This window comes from Acomys minous, assembly GCF_964271855.1.
Source record: "Acomys minous genome assembly, chromosome: 9".
Lineage (NCBI taxonomy): Eukaryota > Metazoa > Chordata > Mammalia > Rodentia > Muridae > Acomys > Acomys minous.
Window position 1 is genome coordinate 80,907,186 of NC_140490.1, and position 26,855 is coordinate 80,934,040.

Consider the following 26,855-nt stretch of genomic DNA (forward strand, 5'->3'; position numbering starts at 1 on the left):
AGTCAGTTCTCTATAAATATTCATTGGAGAGCTCGGTGTCCTCAGACAGAGCCAGCAATGGGAAAACAGGCCCTCGGAAGGCCGAGGCAACCGCTCTGCCCTGGAGGGTGCAGCTGCAGCAGAGGCCAGAAGGGCTGTTGTGGAAGAGAGGGGCAAAGCTGACAGTCTGCTGGCCTCTGGATCGCAGCCCCAGACGGTCCCCGGCTCCCCCAGGACAGGCTAGACCATGCGACAGAGAGGGGACCCAGAGGGGACAGCCTTAAGGGACACCCCGCTGGGGACAGTTTGTTGAACGATTATGGAACTATAGTACAGATACCCATAAAGAGATGGAAATGAGCCAGGCGGTGGTGGCGCACGCCTTTAATCCCAGCGCTCGGGAGGCAGAGGCAGGCGGATCGCTGTGAGTTCGAGGCCAGCCTGGTCTACAAAGCGAGTCCAGGGCAGCCAAGGCTACACAGAGAAACCCTGTCTCAAAAAACCAAAAAATAAAAAAATTAAGAGTTGGAAATGACCTCATAGCATAGAGGACTGAGGACAGGAGACATCGGTTCCCCTTGTGTCCCCCAACCCCTTGTCCTTCTTGTACTGGTTTCACAGAGTCCAGTGCAGTGGGGGGGGGCGTGCAGTGGGGGGGGGCAGAGCAGGAAATGAGGCGTGTCTGCGCACAGCGGCTGCCCCTCTACTCGGGCATTCCCGGGGCCCTACAGCTCAGTAAATGAGGGCCGGGGGCTTGGTTCTTTATTCACATTCTTGTAAAAATTAAACAGTAATTCAAAAAAGAGTATGGACAGGAGTCCTTCAGTGGGAAGGCAGCCCAGGACCTTGAAGCTCCTTACAGCTCTCATATACGAGCCTCGCGCCTTTAATCCCAGGCCTCACGGGCGGATCTCTGTCACTTCAAGGCCAGCCTGATCTACACAGTGAGTTCCAGGCCAGCCAGGGTGACATACGCACAGGGAGACCCCCGCCAAAATCTATGAGCTTCCTGGTGGGAGATGGTCCCGAGTCAGGGGGACAACCAGGACAAGCACCTGGTGAGGTCCCAAGCAGCGGCCGGGTTCACACTGGACAGCGCCGTGCAGCCAGGCGAACTCGGCTGTCCTCGGCGGGACTCCAGAGCCGGGCGTAGCCCGCGTGAGGCAGCAGGAGCCGGTCCTGTGTGCCATCGGGGCTGACGAGTCGCCTGGCAGCCAACAGGTACTCTCGATGAGGGGACAGTGGTGGGCAGGGGCAGTGGCCTGGTGCCCACACATACTCTCGAGACCTCAGCGGCGTGCGGTTTTTGTAGATGAGTAGGACACGCACCTCATAGCGGGTCTCCTGTGCCTGGCGGTGGCGGCCCAGCACTCGGGCCTGGAACACTGCGAAGGGGAGACCGAGGGTCAGCGGAGGTCAAGGTTGAGGGTCAGCGCTCTTATCCAGGAGGAGTTAAGGATCACTGGGGTCAGTGAAAGGGCTCAGGGTCCAGGGGTCTCACCGAAGTCGCTGCCGCAGTAGTGGAGAAGGCGGTGTGCTCGACCCCGGCTGTCAGGACACGGCCCGCAGGAGTCTAGCGGGGGTGGGGGTGGGGGTGCGGAACGGGGGAAGAAGGGGGCGGGGCGGGAGGGAGGGAGGGCCGGGGGGCGGGGAGGTTGTTGTGAGTGGCATGGGCCTTGCCCCCGCTGCCTGCCCCACTTCCCCTGTCTCTGCCTCACCTGGTACCAGGGATGCAACCCGGGCTGGGATAGCCTCGGGGACTACAGGGGTCACTACAGGCTGTGGCTCCACCTCCCGAGGCTGAGGCTGTCGCAGGGGCCAGCCGAGGGCCTGAGCCTGAGCCTGGAAGGGGCCGTAGAGCTCCCGGGGCAGCCAGAACTCGAAGTGGACGCCTGGGTTGGGCTCCCGGAGCAGCACCTGGAACCGGAGGGCGGGCAGGAGCTGGTGGTCCAACCTCCCCTCAGCACTCTGCCTCTGGATCTTTAACTGACGCCAGTTCCCGCCTGTGTCCCGGCCTCAAACCACCCGGACCAGCCCACCTGCAACAACAGCTCCTGGGAGGTGGGCCCGGTCGCCTGCAGAGTCTCCTCCGGGCCCGCACCGCGAGCGTAAACCACTCGGGTGCCCGCGGCCTCATAGGTGCCAGACGGGCTGAGCACCCCAGCACCGTTGAGCACGTAGCGCCCGTCGCGGGCCACCAGCGCTGCAAAGAACCAATTAGACTGCGCTCGGGGGGGGGGGGGGCGCCTGCTCCCATTTCCCAGCCTCAGTTTCCCCAGATGCCCTGCGGTACCCAGGTGGTTGTGGCTGCGCTGGGACACGCGGATGTGCCTGGCGCCCTCGGGGATCAGAGTCACGTTCCAGTAGCCGGCGAAGGCACCTGAGGCAGGCAGGAGGTTGGGGTGTAGCGCGGCAGGATTTTCTGGGATGCGCTGGTGTGCGCAGGGGTGCTCTGTGGTGGGATGCACTGGGACGCACTGGGGTACACAGGGGAGGGATGCTCTGGGGTACGCAGGGAAGGAATGCTCTGGGGCTCGCGGTGGCGAGGTGCACTTTGGGAGCGATAGTGTGCGCAGGGACAGACAGCTGCGGATTAAATGAGATTCTACTGAGGGGAGGCAAGGAAGGAGTTAAAAGCGCATCTATTCGAGGGAGGGTGGGACGATCAGTCAGGGACAAATCAGGGGGAAGAGCTCCAGGAGCTGGGCCTGAGCCTGGCCAATCATGGAGAGTCTTGGCTCCCAGGGCCAAGCCTTGCTAAAGGGGACACCCTTCTCCTCTCCGTTCCTCGGGCGCATGCGCTGAGGCGGGGCAGGGCAGTCACCGGCGTCGCGGAACACGCGCTGCACGAACAGGCAGGAGTCATTGGCACCACCACAGAGGCCGCAGCGGTCCTCGAGGGTGCCGGAGCCCAGCAATCCGTCACAGCCGGCGTTCTGCAGGGCCGGGTGGGGTGGGGTGGGGTGGGAGGGGGGCGGACACTGAGTCAGGATGGGCGGGGCCTGGAGGGCGGGGCTGTGGGAAGGGGCCTGGCTGAAGGAACAGGGATGGTGAGTGGCCCGGGGACTTAGGACAAAGAGGCGGAGCTGGAGAGAGTACTAGGGAGAAACCTAGTGAGAGCTAGCAGGTGAGCGGAGGGGGGCGGAGGGGACCAGGACGTGTGGTGGGCGTGGCCTGATGGTGGGCAGGACCTGAAGTTTACGGCGGGCTCTGAAAGGAGAGAGGGCCTAGAGCGTGTGCAGAACCTGGGAAATTGGGTCTGGCTGAGCCTGGAGGAAAGACTGTGGGAGGGGCGTGTGGCTGGAAGGATGGGTGGAGCATGGAGCCAAGTGGGCGGGACCTTGAAGGAGGAGCTAGAGAGAATCCTCTACGGGGTTTGGGGGCCAGACCCGAACAGTGGGTGAAGTGTAGTTTGTAGGGGGTGGTGGCGGGGGACTGATGTAATTGCCTGGAGGCAGTTCGGAGTGGGGCCCTATGTAAAGGCCAACGGGTCCTCACCAGACAGCGGCCTGCCACGCAGAGACCCTGGGTCCCAGGGGTGCAGGGGGTGCCATCCAGCACGCGGCCAAAGCTGTGGTAGAAGGCGTGGCCCTCCGCCAGGCAGTTAAGGTCACACAGGTTGGGCGCTGAGGGCGGGAGGGGTGGTGAGTCCGGGGCCTCCATCCCATCACCCGTCCCTACACACCCAGCTCACTGCAGCTGGATGAGCCCAGCCTAATACGCCCCTACGCGTGCCAGTCCTCCCAGGAACTCCTCCTCCTTGCCTCTTCACGGCCCATCTCCATCTTCCCCTCTCCAGGCCACGCACTTTGTTTCTTCCTTTTCTTTTCTTGTCTTTGAGACAGGGCCTCTCTACATATCCCTGGCTGTCCTACAACTATCTAGACCAGGCTGGCCTCAAACTCTCAGAGATCCACCTGCTTCTGCCTCCCGGTTCTGGGGTTAAAGGAGTGCGTTACTACACCCGACCCAAGTCTTCTCCATCCCCTGTGGCTCCATTTCTCCATCCCCCATCTCTTCCAAGCTAAACCTCCAGGCATCCGCTCCCAGGCCACACCCCCCACTCCCCCCAGGCCCCGCCCTCCCACTCAGTCCCAATAAAACTGTCTTTCCAGTTCGGAGTCCAGTAACCCTGGAGGCTGACTGTACCACTGGGCTGCAGGGTACCTCAGTTTCCCCTGCCTGTCAGATGAGAGTCGCAGGTGTCCAGCCTTTATCTCAACCCGCTCGGAGGTTGGCTGGCTGGCCAGCGGACCCGGCTGGGGACCAGGCCAACCTCGTGGGACGCTGTGAGGGTGGTGTCGAGCAAAAGCAAGGAGACCGAGCTGAGCTGACGGACTGCTCTGCCTTCTAGGCTGGTCTTATCTGTCCCCACCACGCGGGGCTGCTGAAGCTGCCTAGACAGCTCCCTTCAATCTGGAGGCGTGCTGCCCCGGGCACCCAGTTATATAAGCTGCTATTTTCAGCTCCCTGCGACAACATTTCCTGTTAGTGGGATCAGTTTGAACACTGTTGGCCTCTGGTTAAAACTCTTAAGTCAGTTCTCAGCCTGGAGTTTGACCCTGTGCAAAAGGAATCACTCCTTCCTTCACCAACTCCTACATGTACTTTAAAACCCCATCCCAGTGCCTCTTTTTTTTTTTTTCTTTTAACCCCAGGAGATCAGGCTACTTACCCCCATGGAAAGGCACCCATTGGTAGGTCTTCTGGGTACCCAGGACAGGGTGGCCATTGTAGAGCGCACACTGCAGGTCTCGGAAGGGTATGGCCCCTGGGGGGCAGTCCTGGCAGAGGTTATATATAGGGGAATGTGTAAGAAGAGGCAAGCCAGGACGGGGTACTTGGGTGGGCATGCCCCAGCAAGGGGGCGTCAGGGAACACTCAACGGCCTGGCCTACCGGCAGCTGACACACGCGGTATTCATGGCTGTCCCCCCAGCAAGGTTCCTCCCCGGGAAGTCTGCAAAAACAAAACAAAAACAAAAACAAACAAAAAAACAGGGTGGTCTCAGTTTGGCAAGATCCCCCCCCTCCCGTCCAGGACCCCTTTCCATCACCCGCCAGGCCACCCTCCGCCCCCGCCAGCCCCACCCGCATTCCAGCTGGCTCCGTGGGATTAAAGGGCACAGTGCGTGTGTGGGCAGGCAGAGGGCGCGGCCCGGCGGGCGGTGGAGGGGAGGGGCTCCCCGGCTTACCGGACACAACGGCGGCTGCGCACCGAGACGCCCAGGCCACAAGAGCTGGAACACCTGCTCCAAGACCCCCAGGGCGTCCACTCTCCGGGACCCTACTTGAGGGCAGAGAGGAGGGTCAGCCAGGAGGAGAGCTGGGGTCCCCCACCGCATCCACATTCCCGCGTGCTTCCTGGGCTCCTTCGCCCCCTTACCTGAGCTGCACCCCTCAGGTCACAGCTCAGGATGGTCCACAGCAAGAGCGCAAGAGGCGAGAAAAGGCGGGGTCTGAGGGCGCACAGGGATCCCAAGAGGCGGTGATCTGTTGGACCAGGGGGCGCTGCCATCTCAGCCCTGGCTGGCTGTGTGATCTCCAATGGTAGCTAAACCTCTCGGTGCCCTCTTGTCTCTAAAAAAAAGATGAGGTAACAGCAGCCACGCCCCCTCCCGGAAAGCCTTGAGGGGGTCATTAGCTCAAGCCAGGCACACAGCGGGTGGGACTAGGGACTTTGTGTTGTTATTTGTTTAAATTTAAACTTGATTTTTTTAGAGAGGCACACTCCTTTAGTCCCAGCACTGGCGGGAGACAGAGGCAGGTGGATCTCTGTGAGTTCGAGGCCAGCCTGGTCTACAAAGAGAGAGAGTTCCAGGACAGCCTGGGCTATTACACAGAGAAACTGTCTCGAAAAAAACCAAATAAATAAATAAATCAAAAACAAACAAACAAAAAAAGAGAAGAAAAGCCACTCCTTTCGAGCTGAGCGGAGCTGTGAGCAGCTCGATGTTGGTGCTGGGAACAGGACGGAAGTTCCCTTGAAGGGACATCTTGAATCCTAAGCATTTCTCTAGCTCCTTGTTTGTTTATTGGAGACACTGTCTCACTCTCCAGCCCAGGCTTGTCTCTAGTTGCTTGCTTCTGCCTCCCAGGTGATGGATTAAAGGGGTGGGCCACTGTGGGCTGCATTATTTATTTATTTGTTTGTTTGTCTGTTTATTTTTTGAGAGAATGTCTTGTAGCCCAAGCTGATCTTAAACTTCGTAGGTAGCTGAGGGTGACCTTGAACTCATGACCTTCCTTCTTCTCCTAGGAGTGCGGGGACAATAGACACTAGGCATTTGCCCTAGGACCTGGCTGCTGCCTCTTCTTCTTCTTCTTCTTCTTCTTCTTCTTCTTCTTCTTCTTCTTCTTCTTCTTCTTCTTCTTCCTCCTCCTCCTCCTCCTCCTCCTCCTCCTCCTCCTCCTCCTCCTCTTTTTCTTTTGAGACAGGGTCTTGATCTGTGGTCAGGTTAGGCTCTACTCTGGAAAATTCTCCTGCCTCAGCCTCCTGGTTCAGGGCTTACAGGCCTGGGCTGCCACACGCCCAGTTTAATCTGCCATAATTATTGGTAACGTGGTCTTCTTTTTTTTTTAATGTACATGATAGGTGCCTAATGCCAATGGCTGAAGGAATACTTTAAGGGCAGTTTTGGGGTGGCTGCACATTTCCTCTACCTTCTGCGTGGCCAGGAGCCAACCATTCCGCGTCCCCGGGGTTCAGTGTCGCCGCAAGTGCAGTGAGAGCCCGAGAGACTCAGTCCTTGAGTCCCTGAGACCCTGTGGAGAGGGCAGCCAGTGGGGGGGGGGGGGCGGAGCTCACTCAGAAGCTCGGAGAAGATGGGTGCACCCCTCCCAGCTGCACCCCAGACTCTGGGGACCCATCTCCCACACACCCTGAGGGAATCCCCCTGTGGCAGCCCCCCCCTCCGGGGAAGAGCTGACCTGGCCTCTTTCCAGCCTGAGTGTCATGGTTTCACCTGCCAGAAGTGTGGGCTGTGGTGCCCGGAGGGTCTGTAGAGAAAAGAGTAGGGTGGGGCTGAGCGGAGGCCTCAGTTTCCCCGCTCTACAGGGCCCGAATGAAGTCATTCTCGGCCCACGCCCTTCTCGTGATCCCAGCCTGGCAGGACAAGCCAGGAGGAAAGGGCACCCGAGCCTTTGAGTCCCTTCTGGGGCCGGGGCCAGGAGCTCTGAAGGGCACACAAGCACACACAGTCCTGCAGCCCGGCCAGGTTTCCAGGTTCCTGAAGAAGGGGTAAGGCCAGGGTCCCCCAGCCCGACTGGAGCCGGGGTCTCCCCGCTTGTCAGCCAGTTCGATGCTGTCGTTCCTTCAGGGTACCTTGGGATCGAGGTGGCTGTAGACGTTGTAAGTCCTGGGAAGTTGCTTCCAACCGCCCTCTGGACCCCTCCCTCTGCGGCCCCCAGAGGCTGGGGTGCCCGAGAAGGAAGAGAGAGGCTGGGGAGGAGACTTGGTCACCCCACAACCCCCTTGTGGGGGGCCTGGGGGGGCCTCCTACCCATACATGTCAATACCCTTTCCCGAGTAGTGCATCTTCTCTCGGCACTGGGGTACCAGCCACTGGACCAACCAGTCCTCTAAGTTTCATTTTCCACCCCGAAGGGAAGTGCGACCCCCAAACTCACTACCACCCAAGGGATCGCTGCTTCCCCTCCGCACCCCCTGGAAGAGTGGCAGGATGAAAAGAGGAACTTACCAGCTGCTCAGAGCCCAAGGCAAGGCGTCTAGGCTTCCCTGGGAAGCCCCAGGGACTGGCGGAAGCGGCGGGGCCCCCGAGGTGCGGGACTGGGAACTCCGTCGGTCCCTCCCACCCGGGCCTCCGAGGCGCGCCCAGGCTGGGGTCACTGAGGGCGCAGGTCCCGGGCGCCCTCGTGCGGCTGGAGAGGGGGCACGCGTTGGTCCAGGAGCTGCGGCAGGGGACTGACTGGCAGCGCGGCGGCCCAGGGATGGTCCCAGTATCCTGGGTGCTACTGACCTTGGGAAGTCCAGCTGCGGGGCGGTGCGCGGGGGTGACCGGCCTGCTATTCCGGGCGCCGCGCTCAGGGCCGGGGAATGTGCGCGGAGCTGGGATTTGGGGTGGGATAGTGCTTCCCAGGGCCCCCCTCCAGATCTGCAGTACTCTGCAACCAGACTCGCTACTCTCGTCCCCATCTCCCACTCAACCCAGGCTCCTTGCCCCATCCCAACAATCCCAGGGACCCCCAATTCGGTCTTCATCACCCCCGCAGCCGGGGCTCCCCACTCCGGCCCACATCGGGCTCCAGTTAGACCTCCCCGCCCTGATCCTCATCTCCCCTCCGTAACCAGACTCCCCCACCCAGGTCCCCAGCATCCCCTCACGAGGCCCCGCACGCCCGCTGGGGGCGGAGGGACCCTCCCTGCCGCACATTCCCAGGCGCTGCCGTCACCAATGCTCCACCCGGGTCCCGCCCTCCAGGCCTGGGCGCCAGAGAAGCTTCAGTCGCCTGGCTCTGGTCTCAAGCCCTCCGCCTCAGTTTCCCCAAGCCCGGTACCCGGCCAGCTTCTTTCGAACACTGAGTCTCCCATCGCCTCCGTAGCGCCCCCTGGCAGCCGGGCAGAAGGTCGTGGCATTGCGATGACGGGGTCTGTGTGGACCGTGCTGTTCCTGGGCGCTGAACTCGCCTCCACTAGGAAGCCCACCTTGGCTGAGCCTGGTCCGGAATGTTTTCCTCACCGGGCGCAGTTCCTGCTGTATGCATTCCCTGAAAAGCAGACTGTCTGTAGTATTTACTGCATTCAGAGCACAGTGCCTGCTGTATGTACCTGTCTCAGGGCAGTCAGCTGCTCAGGGAGCAGAGAGGGCGACATCTTGATTATAACCGTTCAGTGCACTTTTGCAAGCCACCGTGGGCAGAGCAGCCAGTCCTAGCGCGGGGAAGGGGCCGCTCTAGGTCACCACTCCAACTTCTGATGCCCGTCAGATATTGAAGAGGATCAGGATGGCCTCTACTGAACAAGCACTACAGGGACAGAGGAGGGATGGCCTAGCTAGCTAGGGTCAGCGTGAAAATAAAGAGTCATCCCAACATCCTGCTGTGGAAACAAAGATGAAGGCAGTGTGGGGGAGGGGAGCCCATGCATCAGGCAACCTGTTTTGCAGGCATGGTGTAGACTAGGCATGCACTCGGCATGGTGGACATACAGCAGACAGGTTTACAGGGGAAATAAGCAGAGATAGCCCATAGCAGGCACTGAATACGTTAGACACCGCGTCCTTCATGATACATGTATACAGGAGTCATTATGTCTTGCAGGGTGTGCATACAGCCGGCACCATGCCTGGCATAGTGCACACGTACAACAGGTCCTCTCCCTTGCACGGCTAGTATACAGAGGGCGCTATGCCCTGAGTAGAGTGTGCCCAGTGGGCGTGGCTCTTTCCACGGAGTCCTTACAGTAGTCTCTACCGAGGTAAAGCAGGTGCACAGCAAAAACTGAGCCCTGGGTTGGAGCGGTGGCTCAGAAGTTAAGAGCGCTGTGTGTTCTTCAAAGGTCCTGAGTTCAATTCCCAGCACCCACATGGTGGCTCCCAACCATCTATAGTGAGAGCTGGTGCCCTCTTCTGGCCTGCAGACAAAACACTGTATACGTAATAAATAAATCTTTTCAAAACACACACAAAACAAACAAAAGAACAAAACAAACAAACAAACCCCTGAGCCCTACAGGAGGCCGCGGAGCGGACACTGCGTCCTACAGGAGCAAACACATAGTAGGTGCCTTGTACTCTGCAGGCAGTGTGCTGCGTCTCCCTGCAGTTCCATCTCCGTCCAGCAGAGGGCAGAGCTGAGCTTCAGTGATCTGTTAATTTTGCTGGTACACCGCTCAGGTTAATGAGCCTGCTGGGGACAGTTCAGGTCCCATTTACCAAGGCCGGTGCCAGGACGGGATGGGGGCAGGGACAGGACGACGCAGTGGGGCCCTTGGCTATCTATGGCCAGGGCCCTGGGCCTGTCAACCAATGGCCCAACATCTTGTCTTAGGGATTTTAATGTTTATCAAGTGGGTACACGTGGGCGTGGCCGTACACACTGGTCATCCCAGCACTGGACACGCGGAGGCAGGAGGATCAGGAGTTCTCAGTCGTCACCGGCTACAGACTGAGTTTCAGGCTAGCCTGGGCTCCACAGTGAGAGGGAGAGAGGAGGTTCACATGTGAACCCCGGGACGCCCTGTGCACCTGAGGTCCCCAAAGCCTTGCCACCTGGTTCCCAGGATGCACCCATCTGCCTCCCAAGGCCACTGGGGTCCTCTCAGCTCCCAGCTGCTCCCTGGCACAGGGACTGAGAGTCCAGAATCAGGACCCACACTGTCTATGGGGGTCACTGTGTATGGGGGTGTTGCAACCCTCCTGGGTGCCCACTAAGGGAGGAAACGGTTTTGTTTTTGCTTTTCCTGATGGCTGGCGCGGAGCTCACGTGATCTGATGCGATGTCAAGCCAAGAAGCTTAGGACAGAGAGACAGAGCCAGGGTCTGACTTCCTGGATGGAGCTTGGTCTGCAGCCAGATGCCTACATTTTTTTCTGCTTTGGCAACACTGGGTTTGGGTTACTTGTGTGTGTGTCCCTGTTATATGTGCCTGTGTGTGGAGGCCGGAAGTGGACTCGGTTGCTCTTCCCTGTGCTTCTTTCTTTTTCTTTTCTTTTTTCCAGACAGGGTCTCTCGCTGGGAGCCAGGGAACCCCAGATCCTCCCAGTGTGAGAGTTACAGCTGTATATCCCATGGTTTGTTGTTGTTGTTTTGAGACAGGGTTTCTCTGTGTAGCCTTGGCTGTCCTGGAACTCACTCTGTAGACCAGGCTGGCCTCGAACCCACAGAGACCCGCCTGCCTCTGCCTCCCAAGTGCTGGGATTACAGGAGTGCGCCTTCACTGCCGGCTTCCATGCTCCCCCCCCCCAACCCCCTGCCCCAGGATAGGGTCTCAAGTAGCACAGGCTGGATTTGAGTCCCTTCTGTAGTGAAGAGTAACCCTGACCATTAAACGTTAAATCACCTTGCCGAGCTACCTCCTGAGTTTTGGGATGACAAGTATGTGTCGCCATGCTTAGATCACGCCCTCCCCCTCCCCCTCCCCCATCACCTGCCCTCCCCTCCCCCCATCTACCGACACTCAGCTTTTTTCCTGCCATTAGCAAAAAGACCCACGCAGACAAAAATGGATCACTCCTGCGGAAACCTGGCCAGTTCCAATGTCCACACAGCACCCTGCTCAGCAGGTCGATAGGTGTCCCTGCTCAGAGGTCAGTGCTATGTCCCCCCCACCCCCGCAGAAGAAAGGATGAGGGGAGGGGCCTCTGCTGCCCAAGTCCCCACCTGCCAGTGAGCAGCAAGGATGCAGGTCCCCTGAGGACACAGGGACTCTATCAGCAGGTAGGCCCTGGAGCAGGGGACAGGACAAGACCCAAGTAGACCCTGTCACTGCTGCTAGAGCCCACTCTGGGTGCAAACAAGCAATGAAATAAGAGTCAGGGCCAGGGGCTGGAGAGATGGCTCAGTGGTTAAGAGCACCGCCTGCTCTTCCAGAGGTCCTGAGTTCGATTCCCAGCAACCACATGGTGGCTCACAACCATCTATATGATCTGATGCCCTCTTCTGCAGATAAAGCACTCATATACAATAAATAAATAAATCTTAAAAAAAAAAAAAAAAGATTCAGGGCCAGCTGCGGTGGTGGCACGGCAGCCTACGCCTGTAATCCCAGCACTCGGGAGGCAGACGCAGGTGGATCTCTGTGAGTTCGAGGCCAGCCTGGTCTACAAAGCAAGTCCAGGACAGCCAGGGCTACACAGAGAGACCGGGTCTCGAATAACAAAAAACAAAACAAGACGGGGGTGGGAAGGGATGGGGTGGCTGTGAGAAGGACACAGGAGCCTCGCTTCACCTGACCCCGAAGGGTGCCACAGCGTGCAAACCTTCAAGAGCTTCCTGGGCTTTCTGAGACGGACTCAGCTTACAGGACGGGCCGGCGGAGACAACCCTCTGGTCCTTGCTGTCCAAACAGCTCCCACCTGATTCTGGAGATTGGCTTGTCAGAGCCTTTCCTTCAGGCTCTGCATCCGAGAGGCAGTGAGGAGTGAGCCGTGCGTGGGAAGTGAGTGGCTCGTGTCATCCCGCCCCCACCGCCACAGCTAGAGTCGCCTCCCTGGGCAGTCAGCATACCGGGCAGCCTTCCCCCACACACTCGTGCTGGGTCACAATCACACCGCTCGGATCCTGGGGTGTTGGGAGTGTGCAGGATGCTCAGTTCACCTCCTTGTGTTGGGGACTCTTAAGTCTCCGGGGACTTTCCGAGAGTGGCTGAGGGCTCACGGGTGCAGCCTCGTGAACAGGGACAAGGAGCCGTCCCTCGGTCATGTGGCTGCCAGGCCTGGGCAGCGCTGAGGCCCCACACAAGCCCTGTGAGTATCCTGGGCCTCTGGGGAGTCTCCCTGGCGGGCAGCAGGCGCCCCACCCCCACCTGCAGCAGGTATTTTGAGCAGTGTTTCCCAAAACTTCTCCAGAGGAAATCTGCTGAGCCTTAGGAGTTATGCCAGGTCAGCAAAATCACGGGCACTAGAGGAGCTGGGGCTGTGGCACTGCAGGTGGGGGTATTGGGGGTGGGCAGCCAGGATGAAGGTCATGCCTAAGGCCGAGGGCCACCCGTGCTCCCTGAAGTCACATAAGAGAATGCTGGCCAGTTTTAGGCAGGTGTGACGGTGTACGCCTGCCATCCAGCACGCAGGAGGCCGAAGCCAGAGGATTAGGAGTTCAAGGCCAGCCTCGGCTACCTGAGCATATTTCTTTCTTTTTAGTGCATGGTTCAGCGACTTGAAGCTTACCCACCCGCCTCTGCAATTGTCCCTATCTCTCTCTCTCTCTCTCTCTCTCTCTCTCTCTCTCTCTCACACACACACACACACACACACACACACACACACACCCCACCGAAGCTTTGTTGCCATTCAGGGAGAACTCTCATCACTCCCAACCTCCAACACCACAAACCCACTTCCTGTCTCTGGACTGGTCTATTCTGGACATTTCCTGTCGCGGGGCTCCACACTGTGTGGCCTTTCGCATCTGGGTCTTTCACTGAGCACCATGTCCTTAAGGGCACTCCATGCCGTGGGTGTCAGACTCTCGTGAGTGGGCCTCACTGCGTGTCCATCATGGACTCGTGGACAAGGTTGTCTCTACCTGCTGGCTGCCATGGACATCAGTGTCTCTTGGCCTGTTCTGCCCTTCTCTCTTTCTTTGATTTTTCTTTCTTCCTTCGAATTTTTGAGACAAGGTCTCAGCGCAGAGTGAACTCACTATGTAACCAAAGCTAGCTTGAAGCTCACCATGCTCCTGCCTCAACCTCCTGAGCAGCTGGGATCTCAGCCCTCCTAACCTTGCAAAGAGCATGACACTCTGCTGGGTGTGGTGGCTCACGCCTTTAATCCCAGCACTCAGGAGGCAGAGGCAGGCGGATCGCTGTGAGTTCGAGGCCAGCCTGGTCTACAAAGTGAGTTCAGGACAGCCAGGGCTACACAGAGGGAAACTCTGTCTTGGGGGGCAGGGGGGAGACCATGAGGCTCACATCCCATGCCTGCTGGTCACGCCTTCTAAGCCCACTGCTCGGTGACCCCAGGGCGCATTTCACTTAGATATTTTTCACAAAAGAGACCCAAACTGTTCCTAAAATCCCTCCAACTCCTAACGTTACCAAAGACCTTCCAGAGGAGCCAAGACTGGTGTTGGGTCAGGTTGGGGTGGGCAGGCAAGCTGGGGTGTGGGGTGTCCCTCCTCAGTGAGGCACAGGCTGGCAGGAGGCCACCTAGCCTCCAGGTGCAGGCTCAGCCAGAAGCCTCAGGAGCAGCCAGGAGGGAGAGGGAGGGACATCAGCTGATGGGCACGCTGTGGGCTCCAGGCCAGGGACTCCGTTTCTTCTGTCCTAGGAAGTTGTGTGATTTTGTGGACTCAGCCACCCACCCAAGTGCTTGTCTCTGCTCCCTGGGGGCAGGAAGCCAGGGGACCAAAATACAGCCTTAAAAGCCACGCTGGGAGACCCTGAGCTTGCACAAACCTCCTTGGGCCCCAGTGACTTTGCCTGCCACTCGGTGCATGAATGGTACCTAAGCTAGGCACCGGATCCCAGAAAAGGCATCGGAAGAGTCGGTTTGCACCCCACAGTGCCCTTTAAAATTTGTTGTTGGTACCATGTGTGTGAGTGTGAGCACCTGCACGGCACAGCACACACGTGGGTGTCAGGACACCTCTAGTTAGGGTGGAAGTCAGGTCTATCCCTTCACTGTGAGTCCCAGGACTCGAACTCAGGTCGGCAGTGGTGTTTTGCTTGCTGAGCATACACCCCACCCCCACCCCAAGGCTTTCTTCTCAGTGTGCTTGAACCTTGGACCAAGTTTTGTAGGGTTGTTCCCCACCCCACCCCTGAGCCCTGGCTGTCCTGGACTCACTCTGCAAACCAGGCTGGCCTCGAACTCACAGAGACCCGCCTGCCTCTGCCTCCCGAGTGCTGGGATTAAAGGCGTGCGCCACCACACCTGGCTTTCTTTATAGCTTCTCAAACATGTCCATTTATAGGGGCTGGGACTATATGGGGACACACAAAGTAGGTGCCTCAACCAGCCCAAAGTTTTAGCACACACAGTAGGCATTCAGGCAGCAGTGGACTGGATGAGCACAGGAAGCCAGGTCGGCTATGGAGAAGGAATGAGTGCCAGCCGTGGAATGGCTCTGTTCCTCCACCCCCACCTTCCCTTCAGCAGGGGTCCTGGGATCTCTCTCTGGCTGCAGATCTGGCCTCTGAGCAACTGGGGACCCTCACCCCTGCTCCAAAGCTGCATCAGGCTTGTTCCACAAAACACACGGAGCTCACAATACCCCCACCCCCCGGCCATGCCCCTTGGGGGACACTAAGGCTTGAAAGCACTCAAGGGGTGTTCCTCGTCCCCCTTGGTGGCATGGGCCAGGCTAGATTCCAAATTCTGGCTCTGGAAAATTCCATAGCCTGAATCCAGCCACACGGAGTCAGGCTAATCCCTCCCCATTTGTTGTGTTACGTAACATTCGGGGATTAATACCAGAGGCAGATGGCAGGGCTCACACCCTGCCCTGTGCCTGCCTGGCTTTGTGAGTGAGGGGACTCCCACCTGGCACATGGAGGCGGGGCCCAGGGACCTAGATCCTTGAGGTGCAGAAATGGGTGCATTCAGCAGGAGGGTTATGCGGGGGCGGGGGGTGATGAGTGGGCGGGGTGAGAGGTACCCCGAGTTTCTAAAGTCCCTAGGCTCCTGGCTACCTCTTCTATCAGCTCCACCGAAGCTTCCATCTCATCTTAAGGGTAAATGCTCACTTGGCCATGAGAGCCAGCGCCACACAAACATGCCCACCATTTGCCCCTCATTCTGGTTGTAACGTCTTCCAAGGTACCCCATCCCACGGTGCCTCGGTTCGCCAGTGGCCTCCCAGCCCTGTTTCTTTGGTCTCTTTGGCGTCAGACCTCTCTCTCCCTCTCTGAATCCTACTGAGCCTTCCCAATGCCCAAGTTGACAAAGCCCCACAGGTCGCTCCTGTAGGGAGGATCCAGCCAGATAGGTTTGGTCGGCTAAGCTAACCTCGGGCCTCAGTGGACCCCAAAGAGAAGCCTAGGGCCGGCCTCTCTGCAAAGAACCAGCTTGAGTTCTCGGGCCCTCAGGTTCCCGGATGGGAGAACCGGGGCGCTGCTAACAGGTCCCAGGAGGTTGCGGGGCTGGGAGAGCAGTAGAATTGAGCCAGGTATCTGGCTCCGGGTTCGCGCTAGGGCACCTGCCACTGGGCTCCGGGAGCTGGCGGGATCCCACGGGCGTCTGGGCCCCGCCCCTCCCCGCCCCGCCCCCACTCTCCAATAAGACCCGCTGCTCGCGGGCCCAGAGCGGCGGCGCTGCGGGCAGCACTGGCTTGCGCAGTCCCCGCGCCCCACAGATGGAGCCCCGGTCACAGCGGCGGCGACGGAGCCGCCAGCTTGTGGCCGCCTTCCTGCGCGACCCGGGGTCGGGGCGCGTGTACCGGCGCGGGAAGCTGATCGGCAAGGTGCGGGGTTCCCGTGCGCGCGCGCGCGTATACCCTAGTGTAAAGCGCGGGAAGGGGGAGAGCTATGGGGTGGGGTGGGGGGTGTCTCGGGCAGGGTGGGAATACGAGCGTCAGGTCTGGAGCATCGGATCCCCTGAGTCTGGGGTCTGGGCTGCGGGGTGCATGCCGAGGCGGGAACGGCACTTGGCGCGCTGTGCGGGTGTGTGTGCGCGTCTCCCGCGTTAGCGCGGGCGCTGGGCGTCCTCTGGGTGCACAGCTGGCGCTCCACGCGCAGTGACGAGCTGTCACTTTCCCTCCGGAGCGGCCCCGCCGGGCTGTGGGTGCTGAGCTGCGCGTGGGGTCCGCGCCTTGCACCCAGCTCCCCTGTCGGGCTCCGGCTGGGAATTGCTCCCTTCCGTGGCTGAATGCGCGGTTTGGGCGTTGTGCGTTGAGTTCAGGCGTCTGAGTGATGTGAGTCTGGGTGTGTGTGCAGAGCTTGGCGTTGTGTTTGTGTGTTTAGGTGTCGTGTAGCCAGGTGTACCTGGGTGTTGTGTGTCGGGGCGTTTTTGGAGGGCCTTCCTGTGTTAAATGTTATGTCATGTGTCTGGGTGAAGATGTGTACTCAGGATCTGTGTATCTGAGTATGGTTTGGTTCTCTGGGCTGGGTTGGGTGTTGTTTTTTTGTTGCATGTGTTTCTTGTGTAGCTGGGTGTTTAGACTCTGTTGTTGTGTGTCTGCTGTTGTGTGTCCAAATATTTTGTAGGGTGTATGTTATGGGTTGTGGTACGTTTGTGAGCGCCTAGGTGTCTGCGTGTTGTCAGCCTGTGGGCTGTGTGTGTAGTTGTGTGTGGAGGTGCTGTGGGGAGGCGTCTGGCTGGGTCGTGTGGGGTTTTCTGCATTTGGGGGCTGTTGTGTGGATGCCAAGTGGGGGGGTGTTGTCTGTAGGTGTGTGTGTGTGTGTGTAAGTGCTGTGAGGGGGTGTGGTTGGGTGTGTGTGTCTGGGTGTTCTGTGGCAGTTATGTGAGCGCGCGTTGGGTTTTTCTGGGTGTCATGAGTCCCTCACTGTCCTGTGCAGTGGAGTTCATGGGTCTCCTGCTCTGGCAAAGTCCGTGGGTCTCTCCTCTTTGGTGTGCGACTGTGGTGTGACAGCCGCAGTGTCTTGGCTGAGTGTATTGCAAGCCTGTGTGTCCCCGGGTGTGGCCCGCTGTCCCCACACCTTGCCTACTGTCCTCCGCAGGGCGCCTTCAGCCGCTGCTACAAGCTCACAGACATGTCCACCAGCGGGGTGTTCGCCCTCAAGGTGGTGCCGAGGGGCGGGGCGGGGCGGCTGCGCCTGCGCGGGAAGGTAAGCCCCCTTTTCCCCCAACCCCACCCCCGCAAGCCTGTCCCAGAGTTTCCCTGCTCCCCTTTTTGCCAGCGAGCCAGGCCTCCTGGGGCCTGTCGCCTGCACCGCAGCTGAGAGGCCTTCATGCGGACACAGGTGGAGAGGGAGATCGCCCTGCATAGCCGCCTTCGCCACCGCAACATCGTGGCCTTTCACGCACACTTCGCGGATCGCGACCACGTGTACATGGTGCTGGAGTACTGTAGCCGCCAGGTGGGCGGGGCGGGGCGTTGTGTGGGTGGGCGGGGCGTGGTCCGGGTGGGCGGGGCTTGGTGCGTGTGCCGGCGCTAGGACGGCTAAGCCTGGCAGTGTGTAAGGATGTTCACCGTGTTCACGCTTCCTGTTGCTTGAGGGTGGGGGGGGGTGGAGCACAGGTCAAGCCATTGAGAGCCAGGGAAGCCTCTTTCCTGTCCCCATAGGCTATCTGTGCGTCCCATGCCATGTTCCCTTGGTGCTCTTTCTCCAATCGTTAGTGTCCCCGGCCCCCACATGCACCCACCTGGGCCCACACATCCTCAGCCCAGCTCTCCCCGGCCCTGGAGTGCACCCAGAATCCACAGCCCATCTAACAAGTGCCAGGTCCGCCCCCCCCCCGCCCCCCCAGTCCTTGGCTCACGTGCTGAAAGTGCGTCGGACCCTGACGGAGCCTGAGGTACGTTATTACTTCCGGGGCCTGGTCAGCGGCCTGCGCTACCTGCACCAACAACGCATCGTGCACAGAGACCTGAAACCCAGTAAGCACGAGGAAGGGGCTTTCGCGGGGCGGGGCGCTGGCGGGATGGAGAGGGGTGCACACCATGCTACTCCTCACCTGCAGGTAACTTCTTCCTCAACAAGAACATGGAAGTGAAAATAGGAGACATGGGGCTGGCTGCCCGGGTGGGCCCCACCGGTCACTGCCACAGGTGAGGGTGTGCGGCTCTGGGTGGCCCTGACTGGGGACCGGGGAGCCCTGGCCTTCCTGATCCTCCCATGATTCCCCCTCCCTCCCAGGGTGCTCTGCGGAACTCCAAACTTCCAGGCCCCTGAAGTGGTGTCCCGAAACGGACACACTTGCAAGTCTGACATCTGGGCTCTGGGATGCATCATGTGAGCGACATCCTGGGGGGCCCGGGTCCTGGGGAAGGTAGGGGTGGTGGGGGAGGGGTGGCTGCCCAGGTGAGAACAGACCTGGGCAGGAAGAGCGAGCATCGGTGAGTGTGCCCACACACACAATGGGTTACATGTATGTTAGCTATAACTGTGCACACCGGGCTGGCACTTGGCTCTGCCTCCTCAGGCTGCCACTAAAGACGCGCCGTCACACCCACTGAGCATCCGGCCCTCCATGTCCAGGTTCTGGTTTCTGGTCCCATCTTGGAAACCATTTTAATCAAAGTGTGGCTGGGGCTGGGGGGATCAGTTGGTAAAGTGCTGGTCGCATGCATGAAAGCCCAGGATGCCATCTTCAGAACCACATGAGCCGGGCATGGCAGTGTGCACACCTGTCACCCCAGGACTCAGGAGGTGAGGCCATAAAGATCAGGAGTTAAAGCTTCAAAAACAAAAAAACTTAAAAAGGGGTGTGCGGGGAAAGCAGGGTGCAGGCAGATGGACAGCCAGGTGGAGTGTGGAGGTGAGGGAACCAGGGTCCAGGGGTGAACATTCTCTGAACACCCCTGAAGTTTCCTGACTCGTCCCTGCCCCGCCCAACCTGGCTGTAGGTACACAGTGTTGACAGGCACGCCGCCCTTCGCTGGGGCACCCTTGTCAGAGATGTATCAGAGCATCCGCGCTGGCCACTACCCGGAGCCTACTCACCTGTCACCCAGTGCGCGCAGCCTCATCGCGCGCCTTCTGGCGCCCGATCCCGCCGAGCGGCCCAGCCTGGACCACTTACTCCAGGATGAATTCTTTACTCAGGTGACCTGCCCCCATGGGCCCCTGGGGACCCACCCAGGGGTCACCCAGATCCGAGGCTGACTCTGACCCTAACCCCACAGGGCTTCACTCCAGAGCGGCTGCCTCCACACTCCTGCCACAGCCCGCCCGTCTTTGCCTTCCCTCCTCCGCTGCGCAGGTTGCTCCGGAAAGTGGGCCAGCTCCTGCTAACCCAGTGTCGGCCACCTTGTGAGTACTGCCTTCCTGGCTTGCTTTAGATGCGCAAGCATTCTGTCACGCGTCTGTCCATTCTTACCCTCACTTGTCCCTCCCTTACATGTCAAAGTGGATGAGGGGGGGCGGAAGACGTTGTTGTCGCTGACCCCTAAACTTGTGCTCCCCTCAGGTCCTTTTACCTCGAAAGAGGCCTCAGGACCTGGGGAAGAAGGGACAGAACCTGACCACATGGAGTCCAGCAATGAGGTGAGTAATTCAGTGAGGGCTGTGGAGACGAACTTGGAAAGGTCTCAGCACAGGCCTCCTGCAGCCCCTGACTGAAGCTTCATCCGCTCTAGCGACCCAAGATGACCCCTGCCACCCCTGAGCCACCGCCCAGCCCCTCACTGGGGGATTCTAGGCCGGACTCTACCCCTGACCACGCCCCCACCCTTCACAGGGGACTATGGGCGGGGCTCCACACAGACCACGCCCCCAACATATCTCATTGGTTCTGGGCGGGGCTCCACTCTGACCACGCCCCCTTCACTGGGGCATTTTTTTCAGCAGGCCTGTTACAACCCTAGCGTTCTCTGAGACCATGGGACCCTGTCCTCATCAGTTTTGGTTGCACAGCATTTATTGAGTGCCTGCTGTGTGCCTTTGCACATCTGGCAAGTTTTGTCTGCAGAGGAACCGCGTTCCTTCTGTAAAGTGGGGTGTGCCCTGGGGCTCCCTCTGAGAAGTGGTGCTTCTCCTCTGCTCTTTAAACACCTCTCTGTCTCAGGAAGGGGCTCCTCTCTGCCCTGAGAGCCAAATCCACCTCCTCACTCTCGGGACCTTGCCGACTGACCTGGCAGGTGAGCAGCAGGGAACCTTATCCCAGGCAGGTACGACCCATGTGACTGGGTCCTGTGACGACCTGTGTCCTGCTAAAGGTTACAATCTGTGCGTGGCCGCAATTTGTCCACCTGTAGGACGTAACGAATGCCTGTGATAAATCAGGGTTTGCTATGACATTTTCATAGATGCAAGTGTGGGGACCAGGCTGATGGGAAGGGAACCCGGGCTGTCTGGGTACCTACACGAATCTGTCTCAACAGACCCAAAGGGGAGCTTGGCACTGCAGGTGGAGGCAGCAACCGGAAAACTGAACCTCTGCTTGGACGCAGGACCTGTGGGTAGGACAGCCACCTAGAAGTGCAAAGCTGAGGCAGCTTAGAGGCGCCCTAACCCAGGCACAGACCCGCCTCGCCCTGTCCAGCTGCCCCTAGCCCAGCCCCCTGCCAGCTCCGCCCAAGCCCCGCCCCGTCTGGCTCCGCCCCGCCCCGCCCGGCCAAGCCCCGCCCCGTTTAGCTCATCTCGGGCCCCACCTCACCTGCATCTCTTTTCTATCCGGTTGCACTCAGCTGCACAGGACCCGCCAGGGGAGCAGCGCCCTGTCCTCTGGGCTCCCAAGTGGGTGGATTACTCCCTCAAGTATGGCTTCGGTTACCAGCTGTCGGATGGGGGTAGTGGTGTGCTGTTTCGAGACGGCTCCCACATGGCCCTGCGCGCCCCAGGAGGGTAATTTTTGGGGCCCCAGGGAACCCTGTTTTATCCTCGCCTCCTTTCATTCATTTTTCGTCTGTTTATTGGGCATCTGCCGGTAACCGCTGACTAAGTTCATCTTTTTGTTCTTTGTTTTGGTTTTTCGAGACAGGGTCTCTCTGTGTAGTCTTGGCTGTCCTGGACTCGCATTGTAGACCAGGCTGGCCTCGAACTCACAGAGATCCACCTGCCTCTGCCTCCCGCGTGCTGGGATTAAAGGCGTGGGTCACCAACGCTTGGCTTTATTTTTGTTTTTTGAGACTAAGTTTCTTCATGTGGCCCTGGCTGTCTTGGAAGTCACTCTGTAGACCAGGCTGGCCTTGAACCCAGAGATCTGCCTGCCTCTGCCTCCCGAGTGCTGAGCGTGACTCATTTCCTTTTTTTTTTTTTTGTTGGGGATAGACCCCCACCTCCCAGGCCCTGATATTTTTAACATAGTGTACTTGGTGGGTGGGCAGGGAGGGGACTGGGCTGGCCAGGAGGGCGGCGGCAGTTTCCATGGAGACAGAAGAGGAACCCAGATCTGACTTAGTGCGGCAGTGCGAAGTGAGTGGTCCTGGGATGCCTAGCACCATAACTGCCCAGGGCTATATGTAGGCACAGTGGTGTCCAGGGCAGTGATGAGGCACAGCTGTGTGAGAACATGTCCCCAGGCGTGGGTGGCCGGTACAGGGACTCATTCACGCCACTGGTCCCCAGCCATGTCTCCTACCAAGCCAACCAAGGGACTCTGTGGACCTTCACCCTGAGGGATGTCCCCGGCCCACTTCGCGCCAAGCTGGCTGTCCTGCGGCTCTTTGCTTGCTACATGCAGCGGCGTCTGAGGGAGGTAAGGGCTTGGGGTGTGGGGGAGGGCCAGGAGAGGGAGGTGGGGACGCAGGGGACCCTGATCCAGCCTGTCCCCACAGGAGGGGACGGTGGCCATTCCTGCTGCACCCGCCTCGCCTGACTTCTCTCTGCTGAGCTTCGTCGCTGATTCCCAGGCTCTGGTCATGCTGTTCAGCAATGGGACAGTGCAGGTACCTGACTGGAGCCAGAACTCGAGACGTGGGGGTGGGGTGGGGTGGGGTGGGGTGGTGGGGTGGGGTGACATCGGAGAAGGTCAGACCCTATGTCCTCAGCCCAAAGTAATGATGCTCAGGCCTGGCCGGACAGCTGGCCCCACTGCCCTGGGGAATCTTGTGTTGCTGGGCACAGCATGGAGTTGAGGAGACCGAGGCCCAGAGGGGGGACTCTCCTGGGCTGGGACCTGAGGTGACCGGGACTGCTCGCAGAGGCTTTGGTTGAAGCTGCGGCCGGGCCAGGCACATGAAAACAAATAATAATGAAGACAGGAAATCCTTATGATAAAGAGGCTTGGGATCTCAAAGTTATCCTTGACTGCACAGTGAATCTGAAACCAGCCTGAGTCACACAAGCCGAGTCAAAGAAAAACAAACAGAAGGAAAGAGAATAAAGGATGGGTTGGCAAGATGGCTCAGTGGTAAAGGCGCTTGCCTTCAGGCCCGATAGCCCGAGTCCAACCCCCAGGACCCACATGGTAGCAGGAGATAGCCCGAGTTCAACCCCCAGGACCCACATGGTAGCAGGAGATAGCCCGAGTCCAATCCCCAGGACCCACATGGTAGCAGGAGATAGCCCGAGTCCAATCCCCAGGACCCACATGGTAGCAGGAGATAGCCTCACTCCTGAATGCTATGCACATATGGTGCATGCCATGGCGAACCTATGTACAAATACACACAAACAATAAGTTAAAATGAAAAAAAAAGAGGGTAAACAAAAGGGGTGTGGTTGACGTGGTTGCGGTGGAGGGTCCCCACTTGAGCCCGTTTCTCTGCTATTGACTCTGAATCTGAACTCATTGATTTTTCAAGACAGGGTTTCTCAAGGCCGGGCAGTGGAGGTGCACGCCTTTAATCCCAGCATTCGGGAGGCAGAGGCAGGTGGATCACTGTGAGTTCCAGGCCAGCCTGGTCTACAGAGTCCAGGACAGCCAAGGGTACATATAGAAACACTGTCTCAAAAAACGGAAAACAATAAAAACAAAAGACAAGGTTTCTCTGTGTAGCCTTGGCTGTCCTGGACTCACTTTGTAGACCAGGCTGGCCTCGAACTCACAGCGATCCACGTGCTTCTGCCTCCCGAGTGCTGGGATTAAAGGCGAGTGCCACCACGCCCGGCAAATCTGAACTCTTACAGTGGTGTCTGTGCCAATGCCGAGGGTCGGCACTGGGCTGCCCCGCTTACCTTAAAGTCTCTCTCCCAGGTCAGCTGCAAACCATCCCAAAGTCAGCTGGTGCTGAGCGGCGAAGGCGAGGGCTTCCTGCTCACCCTCTGGGAGCCTGGCGGACCAAGCATGGGCGTCTCCTACTCACTTGGCGTCCTGCAAAGTCATGGCTGCCCCCTCGGGGTCCAACCGCACCTGAGCCATGGGCTGCGCCTGCTGCAAAGTGTCTCATGAGCCAGAGGGTCTGCGTGGACCTCTGGATGCTGATGCTGGGGACTCGGGATCTCTTCCTGTGTGTGCCTACGGTGCCACACCATGGCCAGCAGGGAGGGTGGACACACGGGGGCCACAGATGAGTGGGTGGGGCCTTTGATTATTTATGGTATGACTATTCAAGCTAGAATTTTGTTGTTGTTGGATTTTCATTAAAAAAAAAAAACCACTCACACAATGCTGCAAACTGGTGCCTGGCCCTTTTGTGATTTTGTTTTAGATTTACTTATTTTATGTGTATGAGTTCCGCCCGCTTGTATTTCTGCGCACCACATGAGGGGTGTCTGGAGGTCAGAAGAGGCCGTCAGACCCTTAAGAACTGGAACAACAGGTGGTCGTTACCCGCTGCATGGGTGCTGAGACCTGAGCAGGCTCCTCTGCCAGAGCCACTAGTGCTCCCACCTCTGGGCTAATTCTCTAGCTTTTTTTTTTAAAGATTTATTTATTTAGCCGGGCGTGGTGGCGCAGGCCTTTAATCCCAGCACTCTGGAGGCAGAGGCAGGCGGATCGCTGTGAGTTCAAGGCCAGCCTGGTCTACAAAGTGAGTCCAGGACAGCCAGGGCTACACAGAGAAACCCTGTCTCGAAAAACCAAAAAAAAAAAAAAGATTTATTTATTTATTATGTATACAATGTTCTGCCTGCATGTACACCTGCACACCAAAAGAAGGTACCAGATCACATTATAGATGGTTGTGAGCCACCATGTAGTTGCTGGGAATTGAACTCAGGACCTTTGGAAGAGCAGTGAGGGCTCTTAACCTCTGAGCCATCTCTCCAGCCCCCTCTCTTTAGCTTTTTTATTTATTATGAGACAAGGTGTCCCCATCTCTCAGGAGGTAGAGGCAGGTGGATCTCTGTGAGTTCGAGGCCAGCCTGGTCTACAGAGTGAGTTCAGGACAGCCAGGGCCACACAGAGGAACCCTGCCTCAGAAAATCCAAATAACAACAAAACAAACCCAAAAGACAGGGTGTCCCCAAGCCCTGGCTGGACTGGAACCAGAGGCAATTCTCCTGCCTCAGCCTCTCCCAAGTACAGGGTCACAGGTTGCTTGCACCGTCCCAGCTGGCATTCGCAGACTCACTTTGCACAAAGGCTGGGAGGAGCATCTGTCGGGGGCCTTTCCTGTGCAGCTGTGAGCTCAGTTTTCACCCTGTGAGAATTAGTGCCAGGAGTGGGGCTGTGTAACTGATATTACCAACAACGCATGTTGAACATTCACTGTGCAGCACAGGAGAGGGAGTGCTGGGCTGGGTCTAGGGATGCGGTGGCTGTCACCGTGCGTCTGGCACAGAGTGAGTAAGATGGGGACACTGTTCAGCACCTTCAGGCCCAGGACATTTCACTGAGAACGACCTGGAACAGTGTCCTCAATGCTTTGGGGGAGTCGCAGTTTAGACTTACTCTTCATTTTCTTTTATTATTTTATTGTATTTATTTGATCCAGAGTTTCTTTTTTAAAAATAATTTTAAAATGTATTAATTGTGTATATGAGTACACTGTCTTCATGCACACCAGAAGAGGATGTCGGATCCTATTACAGATGGTTGTGAGCCACCATATTGTTGCTCGGAATTGAACTCAGGACCTTAGGAAGAGCAGCCAGTACTCTCAACCACTGAGTCATCTCTCCAGCCCAAGGGTTTCTCTGTGTAGCCCAGGCTGTCCTGGAACGCACTCTGTAGACCAGGCTGGCCTCGAACTCAGAAATCCGCCTTCCTCTGCCTCTTGAATGCTGGGATTAAAGGTGTGCGCTCCCACACCCAGGCGTCTCAGCTTATATTTACTTACTTGCCTTTGAGAGACAAGGTGTCACTGGGTATGTGAAGGAGAGATAAACCTGTTTTTTAGGATCCCAAGTGTGGGATCAGAACGGTCTTGTGAGAGAACAGGTGAGGTTAATCCACTAGAAGACCGACCACCTCGTGCAGGAGCTTGATTGTTGCCAGCTGAAAAGATCCCGTGACCAGACTCTGGGAGGAGATACATAAATGAGCCCAGAACTGGAGGCGGGGCTTTTTGGAGACTTGGGATAGTTTTGGCTGTTCATCGCTGCACTTCAGGATGCTCCTAGAGAGAACCACTCCAGGGAAGGCTTCAGGGCTCCGGCTCCTGCTGAGGTTCTGGGTTCTGGTTACTCTAGGTTCCAGCAGCAGAAATCCTGCAGATTGTGCCAGGAGAGTCGTTCCTCGGAACTGATATCCTTGCAGTTTTGTTATTGTGTCTATTAATCCTCATTTCCTATTGTTTTGGTTAGTCGGGTTATAAGTGACATATGCTCGGTCACTAAGTTGTTAATAAAATATATTGGTTATAAGTAAATTGAGCCTACAGGTATGTGCCACCATGACCCCCAGCTTATCTTCTCTTGCACCCAGGATGCCCTGCCCAGGGGTGGGGCCACACACTCTAAGCCCCTCCTACTTCAATCATTCATCAAGAAAATACTCTTCAGACTTGTCCACAGGCCAATATGGCGGTCGAGGGTCTTCAATTCTGGCTTGTGCCAAGTTGACAAAAGCGATCCGCCTGCCTCTGCCTCCCAAGTGCTGAGATTAAAGGCGTGCACCACCACGCCCGGCTGGCAGGACTGTCTTAATTAGCGTTTTTGTTGTTGTTGTTGTTGTTGTTGTTGTTATTATTATTATTATTATTATTATTATTATTATTATTATTATTATTATTTTGGTTTTTCCAGACATGGTTTCTCTGTGTAGTCCTGGTTGTCCTGGGACTCCATCTGCAGACCAGGCTGGCCTCAAACTCAGAGATCCACCTGCCTCTGCCTCCCGAGTGCTGGGACTAAAGGCGTGCGCCACTTTTAAATAAATAAGAATCTATTTCTTTTCATTCTTATTTATCTATGTGTGAGAGTGTGCTATGGACGTGCAGTGCCTGCAGAGGCCAGAAAGAGCGTTAGCTGCCCTGGCGCTGCCACTGACCCCAGGTTCACATGACGGGCAGGAAGCACTCCCCACTTCCCACCCACCCCCCCCCCCGCCCACCCCCGCCCCCGCCCCCCCCCTCCCCCGCCTCGCTGCAGCCCTCCCAACTGGCCCCTCCCCCGCCCCTGGCCCTTTCTGAGAACCTGTCGTGGGTAGGTAGTACAGCTTGACTTTAAACTCAGGGCAATGCTCCTGCCTCAGCTTCCCGAGGGCAAGGATGAGAGTTATGTGCGGAGGCCAGCAGGCTTAGCGGTGACTTCATGACTGCTGTGTCTACCCAGAGTGCTCCCCTCTGGGGTAAGAACAGGACAGCACGCGGG

At 58.0% G+C, this 26,855-nt stretch overlaps 2 protein-coding genes across 8 annotated transcripts; one reads left to right on the plus strand and one right to left on the minus strand.

Moving 5' to 3' along the window:
* Positions 1 to 662: 662 nt before the first annotated feature.
* Positions 663 to 8,484, minus strand: ADAMTSL5 (ADAMTS like 5). Of its 5 annotated transcripts, none has more exons than XM_084795561.1 (12): positions 7,958 to 8,484; positions 7,679 to 7,859; positions 5,365 to 6,977; positions 5,174 to 5,265; positions 4,878 to 4,938; positions 4,655 to 4,763; positions 3,478 to 3,605; positions 2,804 to 2,915; positions 2,019 to 2,359; positions 1,698 to 1,896; positions 1,481 to 1,552; positions 663 to 1,364 (listed from the first exon to the last, which is right to left on the minus strand). In XM_084795561.1, exons 3-12 carry the CDS (start codon positions 5,494 to 5,496, stop codon positions 1,063 to 1,065), a joined length of 1,548 nt encoding a protein of 515 aa, XP_084651687.1. In that variant the 5' UTR covers positions 5,497 to 6,977; positions 7,679 to 7,859; positions 7,958 to 8,484; the 3' UTR covers positions 663 to 1,062. The 5 variants fall into 5 exon arrangements, with proteins under 5 accessions (XP_084651687.1, XP_084651686.1, XP_084651689.1 ...); XM_084795560.1 differs by having other exon boundaries at positions 5,365 to 6,743; positions 6,909 to 6,977; positions 7,679 to 8,484; XM_084795563.1 differs by having other exon boundaries at positions 2,019 to 2,182; positions 2,273 to 2,359; positions 7,679 to 8,478.
* Positions 8,485 to 12,299: 3,815 nt separating this feature from the next.
* Positions 12,300 to 23,780, plus strand: PLK5 (polo like kinase 5 (inactive)). Of its 3 annotated transcripts, none has more exons than XM_084795546.1 (15): positions 12,300 to 12,402; positions 17,274 to 17,381; positions 17,517 to 17,633; positions 18,025 to 18,154; positions 18,238 to 18,325; positions 18,414 to 18,509; positions 19,124 to 19,322; positions 19,403 to 19,529; positions 19,687 to 19,763; positions 20,284 to 20,356; positions 20,600 to 20,677; positions 20,906 to 21,062; positions 21,786 to 21,915; positions 21,995 to 22,105; positions 23,356 to 23,780. In XM_084795546.1, the coding sequence occupies exons 2-15, from the start codon at positions 17,307 to 17,309 to the stop codon at positions 23,548 to 23,550; spliced, it is 1,653 nt and encodes a 550-aa protein (XP_084651672.1). In that variant the 5' UTR covers positions 12,300 to 12,402; positions 17,274 to 17,306; the 3' UTR covers positions 23,551 to 23,780. The 3 variants fall into 3 exon arrangements, with proteins under 3 accessions (XP_084651672.1, XP_084651670.1, XP_084651671.1); XM_084795544.1 differs by lacking the exon at positions 12,300 to 12,402 and adding an exon at positions 15,279 to 16,057; XM_084795545.1 differs by lacking the exon at positions 12,300 to 12,402 and adding an exon at positions 16,198 to 16,507.
* The last annotated feature ends 3,075 nt before the right edge of the window (positions 23,781 to 26,855 follow it).

Excerpts from the sequence above, each read along its gene's own strand:
- ADAMTSL5 (XM_084795561.1), bottom strand. The coding sequence starts at position 5,496 with ATGGCAGCGCCCCCTGGTCCAACAGATCACCGCCTCTTGGGATCCCTG. Across the intron at positions 5,266-5,364 it reads ACCTGAGGGGTGCAGCTCAG|GGTCCCGGAGAGTGGACGCC; the intron begins GTAAGGGGGCGA and ends GCCCTCAAGTAG. Across the intron at positions 1,553-1,697 it reads GGTTGCATCCCTGGTACCAG|ACTCCTGCGGGCCGTGTCCT; the intron begins GTGAGGCAGAGA and ends CACCCCCGCTAG.
- PLK5 (XM_084795544.1), top strand. The coding sequence starts at position 15,950 with ATGGAGCCCCGGTCACAGCGGCGGCGACGGAGCCGCCAGCTTGTGGCC. Across the intron at positions 17,382-17,516 it reads GGCTGCGCCTGCGCGGGAAG|GTGGAGAGGGAGATCGCCCT; the intron begins GTAAGCCCCCTT and ends ATGCGGACACAG. Across the intron at positions 19,323-19,402 it reads AGGATGAATTCTTTACTCAG|GGCTTCACTCCAGAGCGGCT; the intron begins GTGACCTGCCCC and ends CTAACCCCACAG.